The sequence below is a fragment of the Macrobrachium nipponense genome, chromosome 2 (assembly GCF_015104395.2).
Source record: "Macrobrachium nipponense isolate FS-2020 chromosome 2, ASM1510439v2, whole genome shotgun sequence".
Lineage (NCBI taxonomy): Eukaryota > Metazoa > Arthropoda > Malacostraca > Decapoda > Palaemonidae > Macrobrachium > Macrobrachium nipponense.
The window spans coordinates 90,885,938-90,910,559 of NC_087201.1; the positions used below are offsets into that span (position 1 = coordinate 90,885,938).

Consider the following 24,622-nt stretch of genomic DNA (forward strand, 5'->3'; position numbering starts at 1 on the left):
TTGGAGGTGCAATTCGGTATTTGCATCTCACTATCTTAAAGATGTTCGCGTGACCTACAAGAAATGTTTTTCTCTGGGGCCTTTTGTATCGGCGGATACGATACTGGGTACGGGAGCAAACACCAATCCTTAACTTTGTACATACCTTCTACTAGATATGTTCTAGATTTCTGCTGACAAAGAGGGCTCGGTGCTGCACTGGCGGCCAGTCACTGTTGTTCAGTAAGGAACTCTTGTGATATCTTTTAGAGGAGTATTAAAATTTTTTTTGAGAATTTTTGTATGAATGCGTTTTCGTTTCGAGTTATGGGTTGTTTGTAATGAGTTCGGGGATAACTCAGAACAATTCTATATACTAACATGGTGGTTAGGATCAGGTGGTCGGGATTGGTTATGCTCCTTCATAAGGTGTGTTGTCATAGAAGTGGTCCAGTACCCATTGACAAAGTCCTTTCAGGCTCTGCCGAGTAAGCGGTTCATATACCCATCGACAGACCCACAAGAACTCTAGCCATAGATCTAATATCTCGCTAAAGTCTTGAGGTGATGCAGACTACCGGGCTACAGCCACGAAGTCTACCACCTATCAGGTAGGAACCAAGGTTTTTCTTTTATACCTACAACATATGTTGTTTACCTGTCTATTCCATATTAGCTGTCTCTGACCCTCCACCAAAGGGTGCCAATCAGCTAAGTATATATCTGACAGGTAAGTTCATTGTATGAAAATGATATTGTTATAATACAATAAAGTTTCATACATACTTACCTGGCAGATATATACTTAGCTAAGACTCCGTCGTCCCCGACAGAAATTCAAATTTCGCGCCACTCGCTACCGGTAGGTCAGGTGATCTACCTGCCTGCCCTGGGCGGCAGGACTAGGAACCATTCCCGTTTTCTATCATATTTTCTCTCTTCCACCTGTCTCCTGCGGGGAGGCTGGGTGGGCCATTAATCGTATATATCTGCCAGGTAAGTATGTATGAAACTTTATTGTATTATAACAATATCATTTTCCTTTTCAAGAATTGTGTGTTTCCCTTACTAATATGTCTTTTGCTCCCTCAGGCGTGTCTGACCTCACCATAAGGAACAGGCAGGTGTGGTGGATTTGGGCTTACCTGGCACTCCCTCCTCCAGGGGCCCCTGAACCATGTTTCAGCAGCCCCTGTGACTCGTGGGAAAGAGGAGGACGACAATGACCATGTCAGTGCCTGTGTATGTGGCACCACCATATTTGGCGTACACCCAGCGTGTGACGTCTATGACTCCCTCTGCTATGGTGTTATTAGTGCCACATATTTTGGAAGTGGAAATTTCTGCCTCCTCCTCCAGGCTTTGTCATCCTTGCTCCTCCATCTGGTGGTGAGTGCCCTAAGGTAACGCCCTCCACCTGAAGATGCCCTGGGCAAGTAGAGATGTCTGACATGCTGATGAAGCTGATGAAGAAGAGGTGGAGGAGAAATGAAAGATATTGTCGTCCTTCTCCCTTCGTCGTCGTCGTTGCTGCCTCCTCTTAGACTTCTGAGGCTCCCCTGCCAAGGAAGAAGATGCTCTCTCTCTCTCTCTCTCTCTCTCTCTCTCTCTCTCTCTCTCTCTCTCTCTCTCTCTCTCTCTCTCTCTCTCTCTCCAAGAAGTTTTTTTTCCAGAGACTTCTAAGGGCCTGTCTCATCATACCTGGTGAGACAGGTGGGCCTTCTGATGGTCCTCCCATTCCCTCAGGAATGGGAACCTCTTCGCGTTCCAGGGGCGTTCAGGGCGGGGACCTCAGAGGTAATAGCTATTGCTGATTCTTCTGCTCCTAGTCCTAGAGGCCTGCCTCTAGGACCAAGTCCATTTCAGGTGCTCATTCGTGAGTTCTCCGAGTGTATGCTCGCCCGCAGGTGAGTGTGCAGCTAGAGTTGGTGACGCTGAGTTCGCTTATTGTCCCTTCTGGAGCACATTGTGGAAAGAAGGTGAGATTTGCTCAGGTAACTCTCGCCTTGCCCATAATCGTTCATACAGCAATCGGTTGGGCTGGGGGCAACTTCTTGGCACCACTGGTACCTCTGCCCCTGGTTCAGGAGGTTCGTCCCTAGGACCAGGACTGTTTCGGATGCTCGTTCGCGAGCATCTCCGAGTGTTCACTCGCCTGCAGGTGAGCATGCAGCTTGAGTCGGTGACGCTGAGTTCGCTCGTTGTCCCTTCTTGAGTATGGTGCGGAAGGAAGGTGAGAATTCCTCAGGTTACTCCTGCCTTGCCGATGATCACTCCTACAGCCAATGCTCGGCTACTGGGGCCAGACTTCTCGCTACTAATGGTACTTCGGCTCCTGGTTCTGGAGGTTTGCCTCTGGTACTGGGACCGTCTCGGGTGCTCGTTAGCAAGCAACTCCAAGTGTGCACTTGCTGCAGGTGAGCATACAGCTAGAGTTGGTGACACTGAGTCCACTCGCTGTTACGTCTCGGGCACAGTGCGGAAGGAAGGTAAGAGTGGCTCGGGTAACTTTCGCATAGTTGATGATCGCTCATATAGCGATCGCCCTGATCACAGGGCTGACGTGACGGTACAATACACCGTCCTGTCTCGAGCATGGTATGGAGGGAAGGTGAGAGTTGCTCAGGTGACTTCCGCCTTGCTGACATGATGATGGTCCAGCAGGACCATACACGCAAAAGACCAGTAGGGGGTCCCCCTGTCGGTCTTTTGGAGTAGCGTCAGATTCTTCTGAGACTTTAATATGTCGTGAGGATGGTGCCTGCTCTTGTCAAGTCTAATATTAGATGCTATTCTGCACCCGATTGATGGTTACATAGCATGACCAGACAGTCTGGATCTCTAGTAGTGATTTCCCAGACAGTCTGGAGCGTCAATACTGTCCTTGAGGGAGTGTTTTCCCGTGGGGAAAATGCCTTCTTAGACCCGCAAGCCGATCATCGCCATTGTTTGGTGACCGCTCGCAGCCTGCAACTGCTATTAGTTCTGCTAACAGACTGAGCGGGAGCATCAGATCTTCCTCATCTGGCTCCTCAATCTTCTCACCATCCAACGAGAGGAATGAGGTGATAAAGGGGTACCATGGAGATTGAACTCCCCATGGTTTGGCCACGAGAGCAGAGGTGCCTGGCATCGTCTTGGCACCCGAGTGGGGATATGCACGAGTGGTTTGGGGAGATCACGGGGGAAGTCTGACGAGGCTCTTCCTTCGGAAGGAGGAGCAGCTAGGGAAGGAATTGCCCTGAAAGGACTTGACGGTCCTTCTTCCCTGAACTCAGTGATTCCAGAGATGAAGGGGTTCCTTGCAGAGGTCGCAGTGCTGATTTGTCAGCACAGTGACTTTGGGGAAGGATCGATGGTTACTACTGCTGATCGCCCTTCGCAGGGAGTGATTCTAGTCTTTCTTGTCTGCAGTGTGTTGGACCGGCGAACAATCTTGTCACAGGACAGGAGAGTTCGTGCAGGTCCAACATTTGGACAAGTTTGCTTCCCCTTCCTCTGCCTTGTCTGTGGCACTTTATGCATCCTCAGAGAACCCTCTGCTGACTAACGGGTCTCCTGGCTGGACCTTGGTTCCAGCACAGTAGCCAAGGCTGTGGCTTCTTTGGAACTGATAGTTCACTTGGAAGGATGGGCCTTCATGAGACTCAGTCGGTCTGGTGGTGGGGTTGTTTCCTACCTGACCCACCAGACTACCAACCAATGCCCACCTGATTCTTTAAAGGAAGGATGATGTCCGTACTTCTATGCCCAGGGTGGCTGGTATAGAGTTGGCATGGGGTCTGAAGATGGACTGTAACTGGGTGCCTCCTCTCTCTTCTCAGAGATATGGTGGACAAGCGGAGGAATAAAGAAACAACTGTCTTGTCTTCTAGGCAGTTGCCAAGATAAGCAAATCGTCTTGCGCAACTGTGGCTATGCTTTGAAGCCAGGCTAGCTAGTCCTTGGGACCCCAAGACCACTTTACGTCATAGGGGACACGAGGAGGCCCCCCCCCCCCCCCCCCCCCCCCCCCTCTCCCGCTCCAGGAGGGGAATGCAGAACGCCAACCATGCTGAACAAGAAGGCTGTGATAATTGTTCGAGAGTATTCATCAAGTTTCTACAGCTGCCTCTGCTTGAGGGAAAAGGCTACGAGGAGCTGGAAACCGGTGGTATCTCCCATCCTTTAGCCAATTCGCTCGACAGACTTGCGTCACAATGGAGGCGGCAGGCTTCATGCTCGCCTCCGTCGGGGAGAATGATTTTATGCTTTCAGTGGACCTGAAGGATGAGTATTCTCGGATACCCGTCCATTGGTCCTACAGGAAGTACCTCTGCTTTATCCTCAAGGGCACGGGGTTCCAATTTAGAACAATTGGCTTTGGATTCTCAACCGGCCCTCAGGTTTTCACGTGAATGTCCACACCAGTATCAGCTTGGGCCCACTCAGTCGGGATCCATCTCTGGAGGTATCTCGACAAGAAGTTGTACTGGCAAGTCATTACTCCCAGTTACTAAGAGTAGAGATAGTTTTTATCTCAACACGGTTATGATCTGAGGATCGTGGTAAAGTCGAGAGGACAGATCTCTTCCCCAAGCAGAGGATAAAGTACCCGGACAGGCTGATCGAGGGATCAGCAAGTTTGGGAGGGCAGCTCATCTGTTTTCTGTCTTGACAGGAACAACCAGCTCAGCTTAGCAGGCCGTGATTAATCTCCTGTCGTCCCTGAGAAGTAGTCCCTTACAGGAGTTCTTCGCCTTTGGTCTCTGCATAGAGATGGAGGGGGTGTAGTGCACAAACCTAGAATCTGCAATCCTTCCTCGTACCTCTCACAGTGGAAGCGAAGGAGTTAGCTTATTGACGGGATAACAGGAAACTCATAGTATGAGAGGTAATGAACACATTCCTTCAGGAAATGTCCTGGAATGCATCAAAGGAGGGGAGAGGCGCACACCTGTAGGAACTGGCAACAGGAGTGCAGGATTGACACGACAAGCACATCGTCAGCAGCCTGAATCTTAAGTCGGCATTTTTTCAGCCCCATAAAGTTTAGGGTTTGAATGATGAGACACTCATGGTGTTGATGGGCAATAGCACCACAGTGGTGGCATACGTCAACACGATGAGGGGGCGCCTATTGTCCCCCCCCCCCCCCCCCCTTTGCATTGGTTGACAGTGCAGATGCATGAGCAGACTACAGTTCACTCAATAGAGCTGTCAGCCAGGTAAGTTCCTGACACGAGGATGGAATGGCAGACAAGCTCAGCCGCCAGAATCAGGTGGATGGATGGGACAAATGTTCTTTCACCCAGATGGAGCGGAAAGACTGCTTGACCTATGGTGCGTCCAAGCGGCGATCTGTTCGCCATCCGGCACAACATAAAACTCCCAGGATTCTCCTCTGTCGTGCTGGACCCATAGGCAGCTGCAGAGGGAACGTCCCAATACCTGTGGAACGACCTCGAAGTCTACGCCTTTCCCCGCTCTGTCTGATTTGCAAGGCTATCAGCATAGCTCTAGTCACCAGCAAGTTTGGATGATACTAGAAGCCACCAAATGGCCTCAAGCCCTTTGGTATCCCGATCTAAGGGCCCTTCTCACTGGAGCACCGCAGGAGTTTTTCCCCCCATGGCACAACCTTCGAGTTCAACCGCACGTAGGTGATACCACTCGGCAGTGCTTTCCCGGTGTCTTCACGGCTGGCGGTTGTTGTCCATCTCTCGCGAGTGAGGGAGTTTCCCTCACCGAGTAGCAACAGAGACGGCAGGTTACTTCAACCGATTCCCTATAGCCGTGTACCAGAGAAAGTGGTTGGTCTTCTGTGGTTGGTGCTGTAGATGGGGTTTTCCGCTCAGAGCCACTCTTTACAGATCGCGGATGGCCTATCTCCCTTTGCTGGGAAGCTCCTCTCTGTCTCAACTTGCAAAATTACGAGCCTCTCTGAGAGTCTGCCTATAGGCAGAGAGCGGCGGTCATCACATGCTGGAAAGGGCGGTTGATGCAGGTAAGCTTTATGACTGAGCTCCATTCTTGCCCTTTGGTTAGGGTATTGAAGCGTATATCTGTCCCTTCCCTAACAAGGGGGGAAGTGGACACTAGCTGAGATGAAGTCGACAATGTATATTTGCTCCTTGCTTCTGACTATAAGTTCTTGTTTCCTATTCATAAGAGACCACACTGCCTCTCTCTTATGAATATGTCCAGAGGTCTGACCATTGGCCTTGCAGTTCTCACACTCCGATCAATCGGGTAGAGGCTAGGTTCCCCCCACCTTGCTCTTACGACCAGGGAGGGAACCTTGGTTGGGCAAACACCAATCTGTTCACAAGACTTAGATTCCTCCTACCAATCAGTGAGTCTTCCTTATGTTAAGGACTGATGGTTTGTATAACATGTAGGAACAAATCACAATTTTGGAAAGTAAATTGTATTTTAACTAACTATACAAACCTGAGGTCCTTTACATATAGGCCCACCTCATGCCACCCCTCAATCTGTTCCTGGGCCTAAAGCAAAGTGGAATGCTTACTTCCAGTCGGGCGGGACTCCTGACTATTGGACAAGCAGTTACTGCCTTGTTATTAGAATCTTATGACCGAGTTCCAGCTGGCGCTGAAAGTAATTCCTTATGTAAAGGACCTCAGGTTTGTATAGTTATGAAAAATACAGTTTACTTTCAAAAATTGTGATATTTCAGTGAGAGAAGTGGCTTTGCTTGAGGACACCTTTAGGAATCATTCCGAAGCCCGGTCTCACACTGTGGATGCTTTCGGGCCTCATGGGCTTTTTAAAACGGGACGGGTCTACTCCTTCGGATCCTGTTTTATTCGATAACCTTATTACATCTGTATCGATGGGGTTAGCTCATCAAGCGAATGTCTCGGCGAGTTGTACTACCTTTGTCGGAAAGAAGAGGAGGGAACTTTACCTTAGCCATCTCCCCTCTCATTTCCCAGAAATTCATAAACAGGTTGTGTCCAGGGCTCCTCTTGCACTCTGTGACAGTTTCTTCAAGGAGGAGGATGTATCCTCTATGGTCAACTTTGTTTCCTCCACGTCCGTAGTTGAGTCTCGGCAAGCTATTATCAAAGTGGTTGCTCAGAGTACTAGGTCCCCTAAAGGTGTGCGTGCATCTTCTCCAGCCAGGTCTCCCAAGAAAGTCAGGTTCTTGTCCAGACCTTTGTCTGCTTCCTCCAAACCCTCTTCATGACCTCCAAGGCGGACGGCTCTTGGAGGCCCATCATACATCTTTCGGGCCTGAACCATTTCATCGTTTCCATAAAAATTTTGCATGGAAATGACTCGGTGCTGAGGTCAATCTGAAAATACAACTGGATGGTGGGAGTGGACCTCAAGGATTCATACCTCGAAGTTCCGATACATCTGGAATCTCAAAGATTCCTTCATGTCTCCTTCTTTCTCTAGTCCACTGGAAACCTTCCAGTTCAAAGTCCTCTTGTTTCGGGCTGACCACAGCACCTCAGGTGTTCACGAGGGTGATGGCTCTTGTGCCTGCTATCATGCATCATCAAGGCTTCCGCATGAGGAGTTACCTGGACGATTGGTTGATTCAAGCTTCTTCCAGGAAGGAGGCTCTGATAGCAAGGGACTTCCTTCTAGAGCTCTGCGAGGCTTCAGGGATCCTCATCAATATGACGAAGAGTTCCCTGTCCCCTTCTCAGACTATTACTTTCTAAGCATGGAGGTTTAGACGCCTTGCTTGTGGGCATTCCTGACACAAGAACAAGTACAGTTGATTCTGAGTTAAGTCAAGCTCTTCCTCTCTGACAAGGCTCAACTTGTGAAAGAGTGAAGAAGTCTTCTGGGGAAGATGTCATCTCTGCCCTTTTTAGTTCCAGGCTCTCGTCTCCGGATGCATTCTTTGCAGGTACATTTCAGGAATTGCTGGGACTTTCAGGAGGAGAACACAGTGATAATCTGGGACAATTCCTGCCTTAAGGATCTTTGGTGGTGTCAGAAGAAGTTCATCTGACCACCGACGTTAGTCTTGCCCTCTCGATTCTGGACATCCATCTGTATTCAGGTGCCTCAAATCAGGGTTGGGGTGCAACCCTGGAGGAAGCTCAGGCCGAGGGCCTTTGGGAGGCCATAAATGTTTGAGAATTAAGAGCTGTAGAGGAGGCTTTGTTAAGCTTCAAAGATCTAGATTGGGGGAAAGTCATAGTGCTCTTTTCAGACATTGCTACGGCATTAGCTTACCTGATGAGAGAGGGAGGTAACAAGATCGTCAACCCTCAAAATGATTGCGCAGAGAATCCTGCACTGGTGCGAAAGTCGCAATGTTTCATTACTTCTGCAATTCATCGCGGTAAAGCTCAATGTCTTAATGGATGCCCTGAGCCGTTCAAAAGAGGTCCGAGGAAGCGAATGGACATTAGCGCAAGAGGTAGTCCAATTGTTGTTGAAGAGGTGGCTGGCCATGATGGATTTGTTTGCCACCAGAATGAACTGCTGTCTCCCAGCACAGATATTCTCCTGCTTACAATGGGTTTAGGTTCCGAAAAACTCATCGTATGTTAGAAAAATTGTATCTTGAATATAGCCTAGCCTACACTATCTTTACTAATAGGGTAGCGTACCCTACACTACACAGTATAATTATACATATACGGCATAGTAATTATCAATTTTAGCTAATTCTCTATGATCAATGCATATGGGCTCATGATAATTCACTTTTAAGAGAAATTGAATAACATTAACAAGTTAGCCTAATTTATACAATGATAGATACCACAGTAGATGGACTCGGATTCGGACCGATGTTGGCATAATTGAGCGATACATATCAGGCTGCTGACACCTGCATACTATAATTATGGAATAAAAACATAATGAATATGCATCTTTTTCATGAATCTTTTAAAAATTATACATTACTCTATCCCATTATATTGTATGTATTCTCATATTACGTATTGTATCATAAAATACTAACAAAGCAGTCAATGTTTTGGTTTGGAAATTAGCTAATAGCAAATACAAGTTTATTTCGTTGTAGTTAACTCAAGCGAATTGTTTTGCTTCTAGTTAGCATAAAAGAATATCTAGATACTTCTCTTATATAAGACAAGGTAATCATTTCTTTATAAGACGTGTTAGTTTTAAGTCAAAATATGAATTTAATACGTCTCGTTGGGAACTAAATTATTTTGTCATTAACGTATTGCTTTGTGGGCATGTTTATTGTGTAAGGAAAATTACGTAATTCTGTTTGTTATTTTCACTTGATTCCTTCGTGGTAGGAACTTTACCATTATGTTATTTATCTTTTATCGGTGTGAAAGCAGCATTCAACTGTATTCTTTCAAGACCTGAAGTTTTGATTAAAAAGATTCAACTTTATCTATGGTTCAGTTTGATCAGATAAGTTTATGTGAGTTTTATCTTTGTTACCAATACACAATAACAATCATTAGCAGCTCAAAAAGTGTTCTCAGCTTCAGCTACAACTTTGTTTAGATTTAAAAGTATGTTTCCTTGCTGATCTTTGATCTATAGTGAACAAAGTTGTTACCTAAAAATATATCAGTCCTACTATACATATCGTCATTTATAGCATTACTGCAGTAATTTTTTACTATTGTACGATGGTTGAAATACGAGCCAAGAGGATGTTGTTATCCAATTCAGTTGTACTTAGCAAAACGTTGTTTCTCATTTGGTTGTTCATGGCTGTACACATTTACCAAATGAGTAAAATGTTAAAACAAAACTTTCATAATTTTCTTTTGCAGTTTTTTAACTTATTTAACTAGAAGATGGGATAAGGTTAGGCTAATGTAATTGGTCTGCTGGGTTGCACCTGTTGAGCGAAATCTAAAAATACTTTCAAAATATTGTTGTATCAGTATTAATTGTTAACCCCATCGTAAAGTCGGATTATCGCAAGACGAATTATCGTAACTCGAACACTACCTGTATGCTTCTCTCCAGTAGCGGACGCTATGTTTTACGGGACGGATGCTATGCTCCATCCATGGGACAGTCTCCACGTATATGCCTTCCCTCCGTTCGGCCTCATTCATCAGGTCCTGACGAAGCTAAGAGGGTGCAGGAATACGGAGATTATTCTAATTGCTCCGTTTTGGCCTCAGAGACCTTGGTTCCCAGATCTCTTAATTGCTGTCCGAGCCACCGATCCTCCTGCCATAAAGGAAGGATCTTCTCAAGCAGCCCCATTTTCATCATTACCACAAGAACCTTCCTGTGCTCAAGCTAGCTGCATGGAGATTGTGCAGCAAGCAGCCCAAGATTCCAGTCTTTCAAAAGGAGTGGCTTAACTTTTTATGTGCCTGAGGAAGTCGACCAGAAAGTTATACCAGGTAAGGTGGGCGATGTACCATACATGGTGCAGGAGACAAAGGCATAGTATTTCTCGCCCTATGATAGCAAAGGTGGCGGATTTTCTTCTTTACCTCAGGAAGTCCAAGTATCTCTCTTACTCTACTATCATGGGCTATAGATCCCTGTTAGCGAACACCTTTAATTTTCATTTACCTGAGATTTTTAGTAGCAGGGTTCTTCATGATCTTCTTAGATCTTTTAAGATGGAATGTCCGATCGTTCTGCTTCCGGCTCTTTCGTGGGATTTAGCAGAAGTTTTGAAACTGTTAAGTTCACAAGCTTTTGAGCCTCTTGAGAACTTGTTTTACAGGAATTTACCAAAAGAGTGGGGGAAATTCAAACCATCTCTAGATTGATTTCATTTGTGAGGAAGGATTTGTATCTTTCTTATCTTCCAGAGTTTGTGGCTAAGTCAGAGTCAGAAACTAATCCTCTTCCGAGAGTGTTTAGGGTTTAGTCTCTCGAGGATTTTGTCGGAGATGACATTGCCCAGATGCGACTTTGTCCAGTGCAAGCACTTAAATACTACCTGTCATGCACTTCCAAATTATTGCCATGTCCGCAGTCCTTATTCGTTTCGCCCAGGAATCTTTCAAGACCAGTATCAAAAAATGCGATCAGCTTTTTCTTGAGGGGAGTCATTTCTCAATCCCTACCTGGAGACAATTTCGGCTAACAGTATTCTGCGTCCTAGAGCACATAGTATTAGGAGTATAGCGACGTCTTGGAAGTCAGTATCTGTATTCACTTCTTTTTACTTGAAAGATGTACATTTCGTTTTAGAGGGGGTTACTTGCTAGGGCCGTTCGTAGCGGCTATTACAGTGTTATGTTAGTTGGCAATTAGGTTGGGTTCGGTAGGCGAGGTTTTTTTTTCCCCCTGCATTTCTTAGATTTAGTTTGCCTACTCTTCATTTTGCAGCACCACAGCTCCCTCATCGCAATTAGTCAAGATTTATCACTTGCCTTCAGTGGACATCAGGAAAGATTTGCCCTTGGAACTTATTGTCCATACATGAGAGGCTAGACAGCCACATGGGAGATGTTCAGTTCTCCTCCATACATGAGAGATATATGATAACACATGGGAGGCTTCAGGAAGGATTTGCCCTTGGAACTTATCCTCAATACATGGGAGGCTGTACAGCCACATGGGAGGTATTTAGTTCCCCTCCACACATGAGAAGTTTATGATACCACATGGAAGGTTAGACGGGACCAAGATGAGACTTAGACTGATTAGACTAGCATAGAGGTATTCATTCCTTCCGTTTTTCTTACCTGAGCCATGACTGAAGGTGAGTTGACGGTATTAATTCAGGGTAAAAGTTTAATGAGTTCATACCAATGCACATTGGTTGGTCAGGCTGAAACAATGATTGACCCCACCTCCATTTAAATGTAAATGGGGCTAATTCAAGTGTTCCGGTGGTGTATTGCAATACGGAGTTTTTCATATTAAAACTAATATTGTTATACCTAATTGAACACCTGAATGACACCCCCCTCCGCCCCTTGTCAAATGATTAATGATTTTAGTGATTGATGTATGTAGTCACTGTCGGCCGGTTGCCGGCAACAGTGTTGCCAACCATGGACAGGTGACTCGGTAAACAATGTTTACCTGCAGTGTTGGTAATGCTGGCAGTTAAAATTTTACTGAAGTGTGGGTAATTTTGTGGTGTGTTGTTTGGGCTGGTCAGGTGACCAGGGCTAATTCAGCGGTTCAGGTAGGTATTACGATATTAGTTTTAATATGAAAAACTCCATTTTCTATCATAAGGATGATAATTTAAGTAAGAAATAATTATCATTGCAAACTTTTTTGTTGTCTGATTTCCCTTTTAAGGGAATAGACACAAATGAATTCTCTCCATTCTTCTCTGTCCTGTGCTCTTACTACTTGAATTCTCACCAGGCTTAGGTCTTCATCTGTCCTCTTTCCCCCATGATTTCCTGGGCCTTTTAACAAGCCATTATCCATGTATGTAGCATCATATATCCAGTGCTGTACTGACCCAAGTCAGTCTTTAAAATCTCAGTCTCTTTAGCCTCTTGATATCACATCTCTTGACCAGTTTCTCATTAGTGAAATGATCTTCCTGTTGCTTTCTGGCCATGAATCATAACAATGTGTATGGGCACACCTTTTCAGGGTATCTATGTTTCAAGTAAATGCCATGTTCCTGTTCAAAGGGTAGTGGAGTCTGTATGTATATATGGAAGTCTCTGCTGTTTATACTAATATATATTTATATTTTTTGTTAGTTTCCTTTTTTCTGTAGTTTAAGAGGACAGTTTATACAGTTAATTTATTATTGTTTCAGTTAAAATTTGGTCTTGTAAATCTGATATGAAATACTTTTCAAGGTATTTAAGGTAGATTCTATTCTTTGGGATATTCTTTGTTTCCTTTTTACAGCTGTACTGCAGCTTTTCATTTAGTATTTTCAGATTGTTTCATGAGTATTTGAAGTTTTAGACTTCCTTTGAAAGTTTGCATGAAAACAAGTTTTGTTCTTGAGCACAAAAGCTTTTGCCATAGTTTTTTCTTGTGATGCATTTTGAGGAATTATTGAATTATAGTTGTCAACAGTTTTAACAAATTACTGTATTTTCATATAATTTTCATGATTAAATGTACTTTTTGTTATAAAACTTAAAAAACTTGGGTATAAACATTTTTAGTTTTTTGTGTTTTAACTATCAAAATAGGCATTTCTAAGCATTTTTAGAGGGGTTTCAAGTATTCTCAGATTTTAGCTATTCCTGGGGGTGTCTGGTACCCATCCCCACGAATACAGGGGTTCTACTGTACACTATTTTAGACTGTGTTACATGTAAATAAACATTTGTTCATATACGAAACAAACCCTTGGTCTTAACATTACGATAAATACTCAGCGCCAGCTGGAAACTGGTGCTTGGTCACGAGACATGTGGAGCCACCCACTTACCCCTCATTAACTCGTGACCCCGTTAGTTATTTTCTTACTTACCGCCTATAAGTGAGGACATGCTTTGCTCCGTCCTTTTAAAGCCGGTTTAGTTTGTCCCCTGTTGTTTTCAATTTGTTGTTTGGAATTCCCGGGTATGTGAACATGAAGCCTTCTCATGCTGCGAGACTTCCTGGATATCATAAGAAGCATATAAATGCCCAGTTATTTTCTTCGACGGTTTCGACGTCGTAGTACTCATTGTGTAGTTAGTCGTAGGTGAAGAAACTCTTAAGGTACGGTTAATTCGTTACCTGTGCTTTGGAATATCGCATATTCATATGGATTGCCTGTAATCCAAAGCTTTGATGTATCTGGATGTGCTTTGGGAAGTAATTATGACCAATTGTGCTCCTTTCCCTGCGGGAAGAGGCGTGCATCGCCATCTTGTTTTTGTTCCAGATACGTGGGTAGAGAGGATGCAGGTGTGCGGTCGGCGTTAGGCTTATCAGGAGAACCAACCCAAGAAGGACAGTTGGTTTGATGTATAATGTCGTGTTGCCACCCAGGATCCCACGTGATGGATGTCCCTTTTATCCTGACATGCACTGAATGGCGGTCGGATGCGTCGCCATCTGTAAAGAAGCAGATAGGGCAACAAGGCAGCCTTTAATGTCAGGTTGCTATAACTACAAGAATAACATCAACAGCCTTGCACTAGAGTTGCTTAGTGACGTCATAAACATGGCGACTACCATGATGTCACTTCACAGCTTCGGCCTACACGAAGACATGCTTCCATTTTCATTTTTCGAGGTACATGAGTACTTTACAACTATGCTTTTGGATTGGAGGTTTTTAATGCACATTGTTTTTGAGAGAAATTAAAAGTGTTTTTGAGATAAATTACAAGCATTAGGAGATATAAGTCACATAATGGAAAAGACACAAGTCTTTCCTCTGTATCCTTCCGCTTAGGCGTCAAGCTTAGGTGACTGGCTTTGATGCCAGTGCGTTCTCCTGCCAATCCTGGAAAAAAAGGGACTTTGTAGCTGATCCTAGAGCCAAGAGGAGAAGTTTCTTCTCCATCTTCGAGCCAGGATTGTTACATCCCTATTATATGAAAGCACAAGAAGTAGTTGTAATTGTTGAAAAAGTGAATGATGGAAAGTTTGTCTAGTGTGGCTGCTGTGAAGAGTTGGAAAAGGCTAGAATCAGTGACTTTGTGACTGATCCTCGTGCCAAGAGAAGAATAATTTCTTCATCTTCAAGCCAGGACTGTCACATCCTTGTAAAGTAGAAATGCCACAGAAGGTTGTGTCTCTTGATCTAGGCTGCAAGAGTACCATAAACAGCCTCACGCTTCCACCAAGTGTGCTGAAGTCATAGCCAAGACCACTTGCAAAGGGCGGTAGTCATGACGTCACAGCCTACTGATTCTCGATTTTCATCGCTGCCTCTGGAACCTAATATGCTTTTTGACTCATTGGTACACACAGTAATGAAGAATAAACAGGATCTAGAGGTGAAAATGGCCAAGTAAGACAAAAAGAAAAGGCGTGATTCGTCTTCTTCTTTGTTGTCTTCTCTAGATGGTGTCATAGCTAAGTTCGATGGCATCACTGAGTGTACCAGTCAAGCGTTGGAGGATACGGGATTTCGTGACTGATCCTCGGGACAAGAGGAGAAGAGTAAATTTTTCTTCATCTTCGAACCAGGACCGTCACATCCCAATCAGCAAGAAAATCAAGAAGTCAGTGGCTGGTAAGCTCAAAGCAATCGGACGAAGCCGTTTACAAGAGTCCAGACGAGCGAAAGTGTCGACTGGGCTAGCGGCTGGTGACTACAAAGAGTCAAAGAGAGACTACAATGCCGTTGCTTAACTTGATACATACGCCGATGCTTTTACAAACGTTTTTACAAACGTTTTCCATGGACTCTAGATGTCAGAGTAATAAAATATGATAAAATTGCTCTCATATTTGTATATAGGATTGCAAACAGATACCTTCTCAAATCCTACTGACTATAATATTTTCAAGATCAAGCCATTAGCACCCATTAAAGATCAAAGGTGCCGAGGCCGTATGGTTGGACGACCATGACACATGAAAATAGATACCTTCTCAAATCCTACTGCCTATTTGTGATTGAGCCATCAGTGGCCATTAAAGATCAAAGGTGCCGTGGCCGTATGGTCGGAAGGCCATGACGTATGCAAATGGATACCTTCTCAGATCCTACTGACTATTCGAGATCGAGCCATCAGTGGCCATTAAAGATCAAAGATGCCGCGGCCGTATGGTCGGACGGCCATGAAGCACCCAGACGTTTGTCAGAGGGTAGGAGTGAGTTAACTTCTCCTGTGGCTGAACACAGTGCGTTAGAACTGGAGGGAAGAGAAAACCAAGAGTTTCTGGCTTCGTATGAGGAGGTGATTGATTTGATTAGTCAATTCAATAACCTTTCGGGGAGCATGGAGACACCTGCCAGCATGCTTCCCCCGGGGATTGACATGGTGTTTGGTTTGAAAAAGGAAACAAAAGTGTATGAATTACCTTGTTCTAGTCATTTAGAGTCCATTTTACAACGCGTAAAATGCACGGATTGATGGAAGGATATGGATACCTCTTAGTAATCGTCTGCAGCCTGAATGGTGGGAAGTAGGTAGCATATGTTGGGTTGACTCAAGAAAACTCCAAACCTTTACAGGTAAGGAGAATTCCCATGTTTTATATACTTGTTGGTATGAGCTGGTTTCTTCCTTTAAGAATATTGACCAAATGCTTTGACTCTTACACAAGTAGTTAAAGTTAATCAAAAGCTTGGTTCCTTCAAAAGTACTGTAGAACCATTCTTCCTAATGAAATGGAATGGGAACTTAAGTCAAAAGAAAGAGGTGAATGTCTTTCTTTCGTCACTTAAGGTAGCCAAGCCTAAGTAGGGCACTTGTAACCTAAGAGACTATAGCCAGGATAATTGGGTCATACCTTTTAGCCTAACAAGTGGTTATATTTGTAGCGTATTCCAGCTAGTTCGAGTCTACTGCTACTATCTTAGTTAATCTGAGTAGTAGTTCTTAGCTTAGACTGTCCGAACTAACTGGTTTGGTATGCATGTGCTGGCTTGGAGCAACTAATGGTTGCGGTTTGGCTTTCGAACCTGCATTCACTGTCTTAGATTAGTCTGAGTGGTACAGTTCTTAGCTTAGCCGGGTCCGCTTAGCCTAACTCATAGGTTAGGTGGTTCCGGCATACATGTCAACTTAGCCTAACAGTGGGTTGATGACTTAACATGATCTGGTTACTTGAACATGCACCGTACTATCTTAGGTTGGGCGAATTAGTAAGGTTATAAGTATAGCCGAGCATAGACTAGTGCCTAGGCTACCCATTTGAAACACTTTTACCACCTCAGCCTAGAAGGTTGTGGTTGTAGCCTAGCTTGGATAGCCCAAACTTTCTTGAACATCTTTACCCTAACCTAAGTCATTTAGTTTCTAGATTAAGCTAGTCTATACTAGCCTAGCCTAGTTAAGTGTACATCTCGGATGGACTTAACCTACCCTAAGTGATGGAGGAGTTAGCCTAGCCTATTGGAAGTGTTAACATAGCCTAACCTAACCAAACCAGGGTCTTAGCCTAATTGGAAGAGTTAACATAGCCTAACCTAACCAAACCAGGGTCCTAGCCTAATTGGAAGGGTTAACATAGCCTAACCTAACCAAGCCAGGGTCAACCTGGTCTTGCCAACTTAAAATAAGTTAGTCAATTCTTAATTGACCATACCTACTTAGACTAGTCCAAGTGGTTGTTGGCTAGGTTAACCTGGAATCTGCAAATGGGTCTCTTCCATACTGGTCTAGTTTCTATATTGAAGTCATGAACCTAACTAGAGGGTTTGAGCTTCAGTTGGCTAGAGCAAGGCATTAGTACCTCATTATATCTGGAAGGGGAAAGTGGGGAGTTTCCCATTCTTCAAGAGTGAGGTAGGGTGAAGTGACGTTGGGTACAATTCTGGGCTAGGTTACTCGAGAATAGCACTATGATGGTTTCTGGCAATATAGGAATTCCCTTTGGAGGGTAGCATATTGAACATACTGAAAAACTGTGCTGTTTAATAGCTCTTCTAGGGCTGAGGGCTGGCCTGAAGGATTGGATATTTTTTACATGGCTAGGAACCAATTGGTCACCTAGCAACGGGACCTGCAGCTTATTGTGGGATCCGAACCGCACTATATCGATAAATTATTTTCTATCACCAGAAATAAGTTCTCTGTTTCCGCGTTGGCCTAGATGGGAGAAGGACCTCGGACCACCGGTTTGGCAGATAAGTGCACAAACCACTCGTCCAGAGAGGAACTCGTATAATGGAAAACCATGTAATAGCTGTCTCAGTGGTTTCACCCTTCGAGGAGCCTGATGATTCCATTTGCGATATTGGGAACAACCTGGAGGTTACGCAAACTCTAGGTTCTACCTGTTCCGCCATGTCCCAGACGGAAGGATGGGTTCCAGTAATTAAGGAGGACCCAGGATGAGTGACTGATAAAGTTTATCGTAGCACAATCATCGCTACCAGGTTTGTGTGGGGAAGAGGCACCACCGATAGGTAGAATTAATATCTCAAGATCTGAAGGTTGACCAGTATCCCCTTTCGAACTTATAGTTCTCAGTTTTTGGGTGTAGAGTGTCACCTCAGACGTAACACGACTCCAAAGGTTGTTAGCTCACATATACAGAATGACTCTTTGGCCGTGACTGCCTGTATAGTGGACGTTTCTGTCTATTAAAGGCATTTGGTCAGTAGACAATGATCTGGTGGAGAGGTTGTCAGAACAGAGGGAAGAATCTCTGTAATTACATGTTTATATACATGCATGGTGATATACACTGGACTGGTGATTGGGCATGTGAATATCGCTTCACACTGACTAATCTTCAGATGAATCAGGAGCAGTGAACTGGATGGGGCACATAAGAACTCCGATCTGATAAGAGAAAACCTACTCTGTATCAGAATAGCCTCGACGGACTACCACCAGGCACATACATCAGTCACGTTACAGGAAACTGGCTGTGGATGGGGGGTCTTCCTCTGACCTTGGTAGAGTGGGAGTACTCAATAACCAGGGTTTTGACGTAGGCTCAAAAGTAGTCTGGAACATCAGTTCCAATTGGCCCCAGAATCCGGGATAATGAGTCAATGCAGCACAGGTCATGATGACAGATACATTTCTTAGTCATGCTTTGTACGGTGTGAGTATGTGTGAGGGACCTTCAGCAGGGCCGGCTTTGACTTGTCAAAGTACCCTGTGGTTATAGAAAGAACTACGTCACCTAGAACACTAAGGTGGTAGATGTAAAGGAACAGGCCAAGCAGAGGCGATCGGTCAAGCCTACTTCTTGTTTGTCAAGTTGTACCAATAAGGTTATACAGAAGAGAAGGTCATCAGAGGAATATGGGCCTTCTGGCATTTAAGAACATATCTGTTAAAATGATGGTGACGGTTGGTCTGTGACTGTATCGAAGCTCAAAATTGAGCAATTTTAAGGAGGTGTGTATCTGTTCATTGAAATTTGAGAGTGGGTTCTTTGTTATGAAAACCCCTTTCAATTTCCTGTATATATATATATAAGGTTGCCCAGAGGTCCTTGGACTCAATTTCCTTGGGTCCTTTGGTGGCTGCTCAACAAAAGGTGTAACTCATCCAGTACCCCTTGCTGGTCAGTTGGTATCTTGTCAAAGATGATGGTATGAACATGAAATGGAGGAGTTAACTGGCCTCTTTCCTTTTCAAATTTCTGTCTCCTTCTTTACTTAGGGCAGTAAGAAGAGAGTACCATCATAAGCTGGAACGGACAAGGTACAGGTGAGTGAAGTGGCCACACTGTTAGGGTTAGTATCAGTAAGATACCTATCAGTAGCAGGACATTCCTCTCTTTAGCAAGGGGGAGAGGAATGATAACAAACCTACATGAGTGGATGAATTGGTTTGTTAGGGGAACAGATCTTCTTATCTTCCTCGGACGCAATGAACTATGACATTGTGTAAAAACCCAGAAGTCTGACTCTGATATATGTCTTAGATTTGGAAATACTGGTCAGTTGTTTCGTAGAATTCTGGTATTCAGAAAACTGATCAAAGGTGGCAAACTCCTAGTGGTTAATAGTACTTACCTCCCACCAAGAGTAAGTCTATCCTAATGTTAAGACCGAAGGTTTGTTTCGTACATGAACAAATGACAAATTTGTAACTAATTTCATGAACAGCTTTGTTCATTGCTTTTTTGGCACTGTGAGTGCCAAATTGTAAAAAAAAATGAAAATGAATGTGAAAAAAATTTATTAAAAAATAATATGGTAGAGTCTTAGAGTTAATAGCTTATAATGATATAGGGATAACTGGCTTCAGGAATCCAGATATTCCTGATTGTTTCTTGTTTATGAGTCCAAAGGTATTGTTCTTTTGCTGTTGCCTGATATTTTTTTTAACTAAATACTTAGTTCTCCAAGAACACTGAAAAAAGACTTGTGTGTAGTATTCAGTATTATTTGTAGAATAAGTGGTAAAAATTAGGAAATAACCTTCAGTTACTAATGGGGCTTTATGTAGCTGGCACTCCCCATAAATGCAAATTTTAGGTAACATAAATCAGGAGAGAACACAATTCTATTTATTTTATTATATTGTAGATTTCAGGACATATTTGCTATATGACAAAATAGTTTTATTGCAAAAATCAACTTACTAACTATGATAGTTTCATAGTTGTTATAAAATAAGCAGTACTGTTTTTTTTCTTTTGCTGTTTTCTCAAAACTTTTTAAGAAATAAATGCTTCAGTCTCTAAGATGACGGAACCAAATTCAGTGAAACTTCTACAGCTTGTTGTTAGTATAACTTTATATCTATAGTACTAGGCGTGGAAAATTATTTTTAATGCAACTTTCTTTTTGCCATAATTTTGAAAAATTTTAATTTTTTTTAACTACAAAATTTCTGAACTTATAGGTCGAATATCAATATTTCCTCGCTTTTATTATTTCCGTATTAGTTGTATAAGTAGCTATGAAAATTTTAAGCAAATCCCTTTAATCATAAGATAGAACTAAGCACTTACTTTATGATAGTGCCTTATGACATTGGTGTGCCCTTAAGAAATCCTAGTCTTTACAGTATTACACTCTGCTTACATGGTTACTAAATGCAAATAGTGTATATGAGTTTGTGATAATGTTATGATATTAAAGAATGTAAAAATTCAGTACCTTTCTTTGAGTTTTATAATATTGAAGAAATGGAAAAATTCAGTACTTTTCTTGAATATTTCAGGCTGAAATGGCTCTACAGTCAGATGGTTTTGTGGATATTGACTTTCCAACCCTCACAAGTGTTCTCTCAAGAGAAACATTGAATTGTCGTGAGATTGTGTTGTTTGATGCAGCTCTGTCATGGGCAGAAGCAGAGTGCGTACGACAAGAAATTGAACAATCCCCAGAAAATAAAAGAAAGGTAATGTATAGAGAAGAAGTCATTAGTTATGGGTTCTGAATAGGGGATATGTTGAAAATTTGAGAGCTATATTGTGTGAACAGACTTGTAAATGTACATATATAAGTACATGCAACCACAAAAGTGTATGTATATATATTCATATACCTGTATTAGGCTTCAGTAAGACGGGATGGTGTAGATTCCAAACTCTGTAGTTTACAAAGTACAGACTTTCAAAGACATTAGTCTTCTCCTTCAGGTACTGATGCATTAATACCAAAATAAGAACACTGTATGTCTTTGAAGTCTTTTACTTTGTAAATTGAAGAATCAGGAATCCACACCATACCGTTATTGAAGCCTAATCCAAGTAATATACTTATGGGAAGGTTTCAATGTATAAGAAACATCATAGTGATCTCTAAGAATAGATGCAATCAAATTCTGGTGTATTGGGCTGGATACCAATAGGTTCATTTGCATGTGCAAGTAAACTGTCTCACTCTGTCTCAAGCTTTAGCACATGGTTTCGCAGTCTCCTATCCCACTTGGTGTAGATTAGAGACTTTGTTCATTAAAAGCAAATCTGTTAAGTCTTGAATATTAATAAACATTACCTTAATATAATTTATCTAGTCCTAAATCCCCAGAACCGCACCAAAATTTATCAGTTGGCAACACTGCCATTTAACAGTTACCAAACCTTCCCTTGAAAATCAGTTAAGTGGATAGCCAAGATGATTCAACTCTTCCCTCTCCCTCTGCTAGTAATATCAGAAATTGCCTGGTTTGTAGGACAAGGATGAGTAGCAGGGAGTGGACAGATTTGTGACTTGACTACTCGTTGCGACTTATGTAAGTCTTGGTCTGATGTAGATAGACGGCGTATGATTCCAGTGTAAAAGATTGTTTAAGGGGACCGTCCGCTATGGCGGATGACTTATCAACTTGAAAAAATAAAAAATCGTGTTATTATTACTATCTATGCAGAAACATGTCGTACATGCCTCCTAGAAGTTTCAGCCAATTATTGATACAAATAATGAAGATATAGCGGTTTTTAAATGATGACGTCATCATAAATGCGTCGTCTGCATGACATGAGTTTGACAGGATCGTCTTAGCGTGTTTATTTTTGCATATATACAGCGATTTTTTCAGATTTGTTTCAAAATTCTCATACGTCTGGCAGCGATGAAAGGTAGTGTGAGAGCTTTGGGCAGTTTTAGGCAAGACTCAACTTCACTCAAGAGAACAACTCAGTTACTCAACAGACGTCAGAGTGGTTGCATGCGCATGCGTTTGTTTACTTGCTGTTTACGTTGTCTTTATAACTTCCTAGTGAACTTATAGCAATGCCAAAGTTACCTAAGATCAAGAAGGCTACTAAGCAACTAAGGCTAGCAAAATAAGCGAAGGCCAGGAGTGTGCTGAGAGAAAAACATGAAAATTCATTGTTATCAGCTCTCTCATTGACTCATGTCACGCCGTCAACATCATTGTCTCGTGTCACGCTTAGGGTATTAATACTTAGGGGAAGGACCAGGATCCTTGATGTAGAAATAAAAAATAAAAGTGCAAATAAAGTAATTATAATAATGTTGTTTTGACTTCTAAGAAAAAAGCAAAAATTTACATAGCAAATTTTTGGGAGCTCATTATTCAAAAACATACTTATTTGCATGTTGGTAGCCATTACTCCATTATTTATTATCCAATTTTAGAGAGAAAGATACCATTGGAAAGAGGAATAAAAATCCCATAATTCCTTTTGAGCCAATTTTTTCTTTCATTTTTTACGATTTTTTTGAGTGTCTAGGCAAAAATTTTTTTTTTAAATTCATAAAAAAAAAAATATATAAATTTCTGTTCTCACAGAATTATTCCGTATATAAAGTAGTTTTTATGGTATGATTTTCAAAACAACTGATGTCATATTAGCGGAGAAATCGCTACCTAAATTTTTTTTTCAAATAATTTTTGCTAATAAAACTAAAACTTTTTGCTCAAATGACTTGAAATTTTTGTATAATGAAGGTATTACATATACTACATATCTAAAACATATATGGAAATTACGTATTTTGTATAATAAACAAAAAAACACACAACATAGCGGATGGTCCCTTTGAGGAGAAAAAGAAATCGGTAGCTAGACCTGTATCTAATGATTTCCTTGACTTGTGTGCTCATGGTTCTGGTACTTCAGTTTCAGTATCATGTGATTCCGATTCTGAATTAATTAATGATTTGCCACCTGTACATCCGGTAACTAATGAAGTAATTTCTGATTTTGACTCAAAATTTATGTGGTGGAAACTAGTTGGAATAAGAAATTTGAGACATTACGCGTAGTTTAGATAGAAACATTTCAGCCAAGTTTAACAAGTTGTCAGAAAATTTTGAAGCAGCATTTACTAGGATGTCTAACAATCTTTTAGATTCTTTTTCAGCTCCTTGTCAGGTACCTGTTGACAGCACCCTGGGTAACAATGCGACAGATACCCTGGCTTGTGAACCCTGTCGTGGCAAAGACCTAGGGGGAATCCGGTCAAGCCAGGTGCCTGACGATTCTGTACCCAATGTGTCCCCTGTTAGTCCTGTAACAGAGAGTCGTCAGGATGTTACTTTGGGGAAGTTTCACAGTTAGGTTCTGATGATGATGATGATGATGATGATGATGATCATGACATGTATTTGTGTGATATTGGTGTTTCATTGAATGATGGGGGTCATGATGTTGAGTTCAAGAAACTTTTTTATTTGGTTTTAAGTTTTCTTCCTCAGGTGAGGCCTAAAGAGCAGAAGGGATTTTTCTTGACAGTCCTTCCCGATCGCGGGAATTTTTATGGTTTCCCTTTGCTCAGAGCTTTGCAAGGGTGAGGGTGGACATTGCCGCTAAGCTTTCAAAGGTAGTCGGGGAAGGGAAGAGGAAGCTCTCTTCTCTTCGACAACAGCAGTGAGGTGTTTATCAGGTGGTGGATGATACTTCATTCTCTCGACCCCCAAACCAAATCCTGATTTGTTCCTACACGTAATACAAACCCTCGGTCCTGTACCTAAGGAATTACTTTCAGCGTAGCCTGGTATTCGGTCATAAGAGAATAACAACAAGGTAGTTAGGCAGTGATGGTATGTCCGATAGCCGGGAGTCCCGCCCGACTGGATGTAAACATTCCACTTTGCACTCGCCCACCAGCATGTGCAGACATTCTCTGCCTGCCTCTGTCGTGAGAATTGTGAGATTGTTCTTTATCTTTTTCTTTTTTTTTTGGGGGGGGTTTATGAGTGTTTGTGTTTTGTTATTTGCTTTATTTTACAATACAAACCCAAAACTTGGTTAAGCCTCTTCGCCCCCCTTTTGTGCAACGCGTTTGCCCTGGAGTGGGAGCAGAAAATACGAAGGTTTTTGCTAAAAAATGGAAGTGGATCCTCACGCCCACTGCACTGAGTGCCGAGGGCACGAGTGTAATAGAGACTTTCCTCGTGATACTTGCAGCTCTTGGTCGGCGGTGCAGTAGGTGAGATATGAGGGGAAGAAGCGATTGTTGGGGAAGTCTTCCAAGGCTTCTTCACTGCCTAAGCTTCACCATCTTGCTCTTTGCCCTTCAGGGGAAATGTCTCCTGCTTCTTCACTTGATTCGTCAAGCGTAGAAGAGGGGGGAGGCATGCCGACCCAGAGCTGTATTCAGGAACTTCTGCTTGCTTCAGAGGGGATCCTTCGCCTTTGGGGCAAACAGTAGTTCTCCCTACTAACCCAACTTTTTCTCCCTCAGGTGTGTCTGACTCCGTGGTCGGGGATCTGCAGCAGGCTTGAGTGAAGCTGTGGTTGCTTAGTGCTCCCTTGCTCCAGGGGCTGA

General features: G+C 42.9%; 1 protein-coding gene across 1 annotated transcript in view; it reads left to right on the forward strand.

Annotated features, from left to right (window-relative positions):
* LOC135220776 (BTB/POZ domain-containing protein 6-B-like) overlaps window positions 1–24,622 on the forward strand; it is a gene marked incomplete in the record, with an annotated part of 184,957 nt that overhangs the window by 122,303 nt on the left and 38,032 nt on the right. Inside the window, 1 exon segment of the mRNA XM_064258248.1 lies at window positions 20,601–20,780. Coding sequence (XP_064114318.1) covers window positions 20,601–20,780 — 180 coding nt within the window.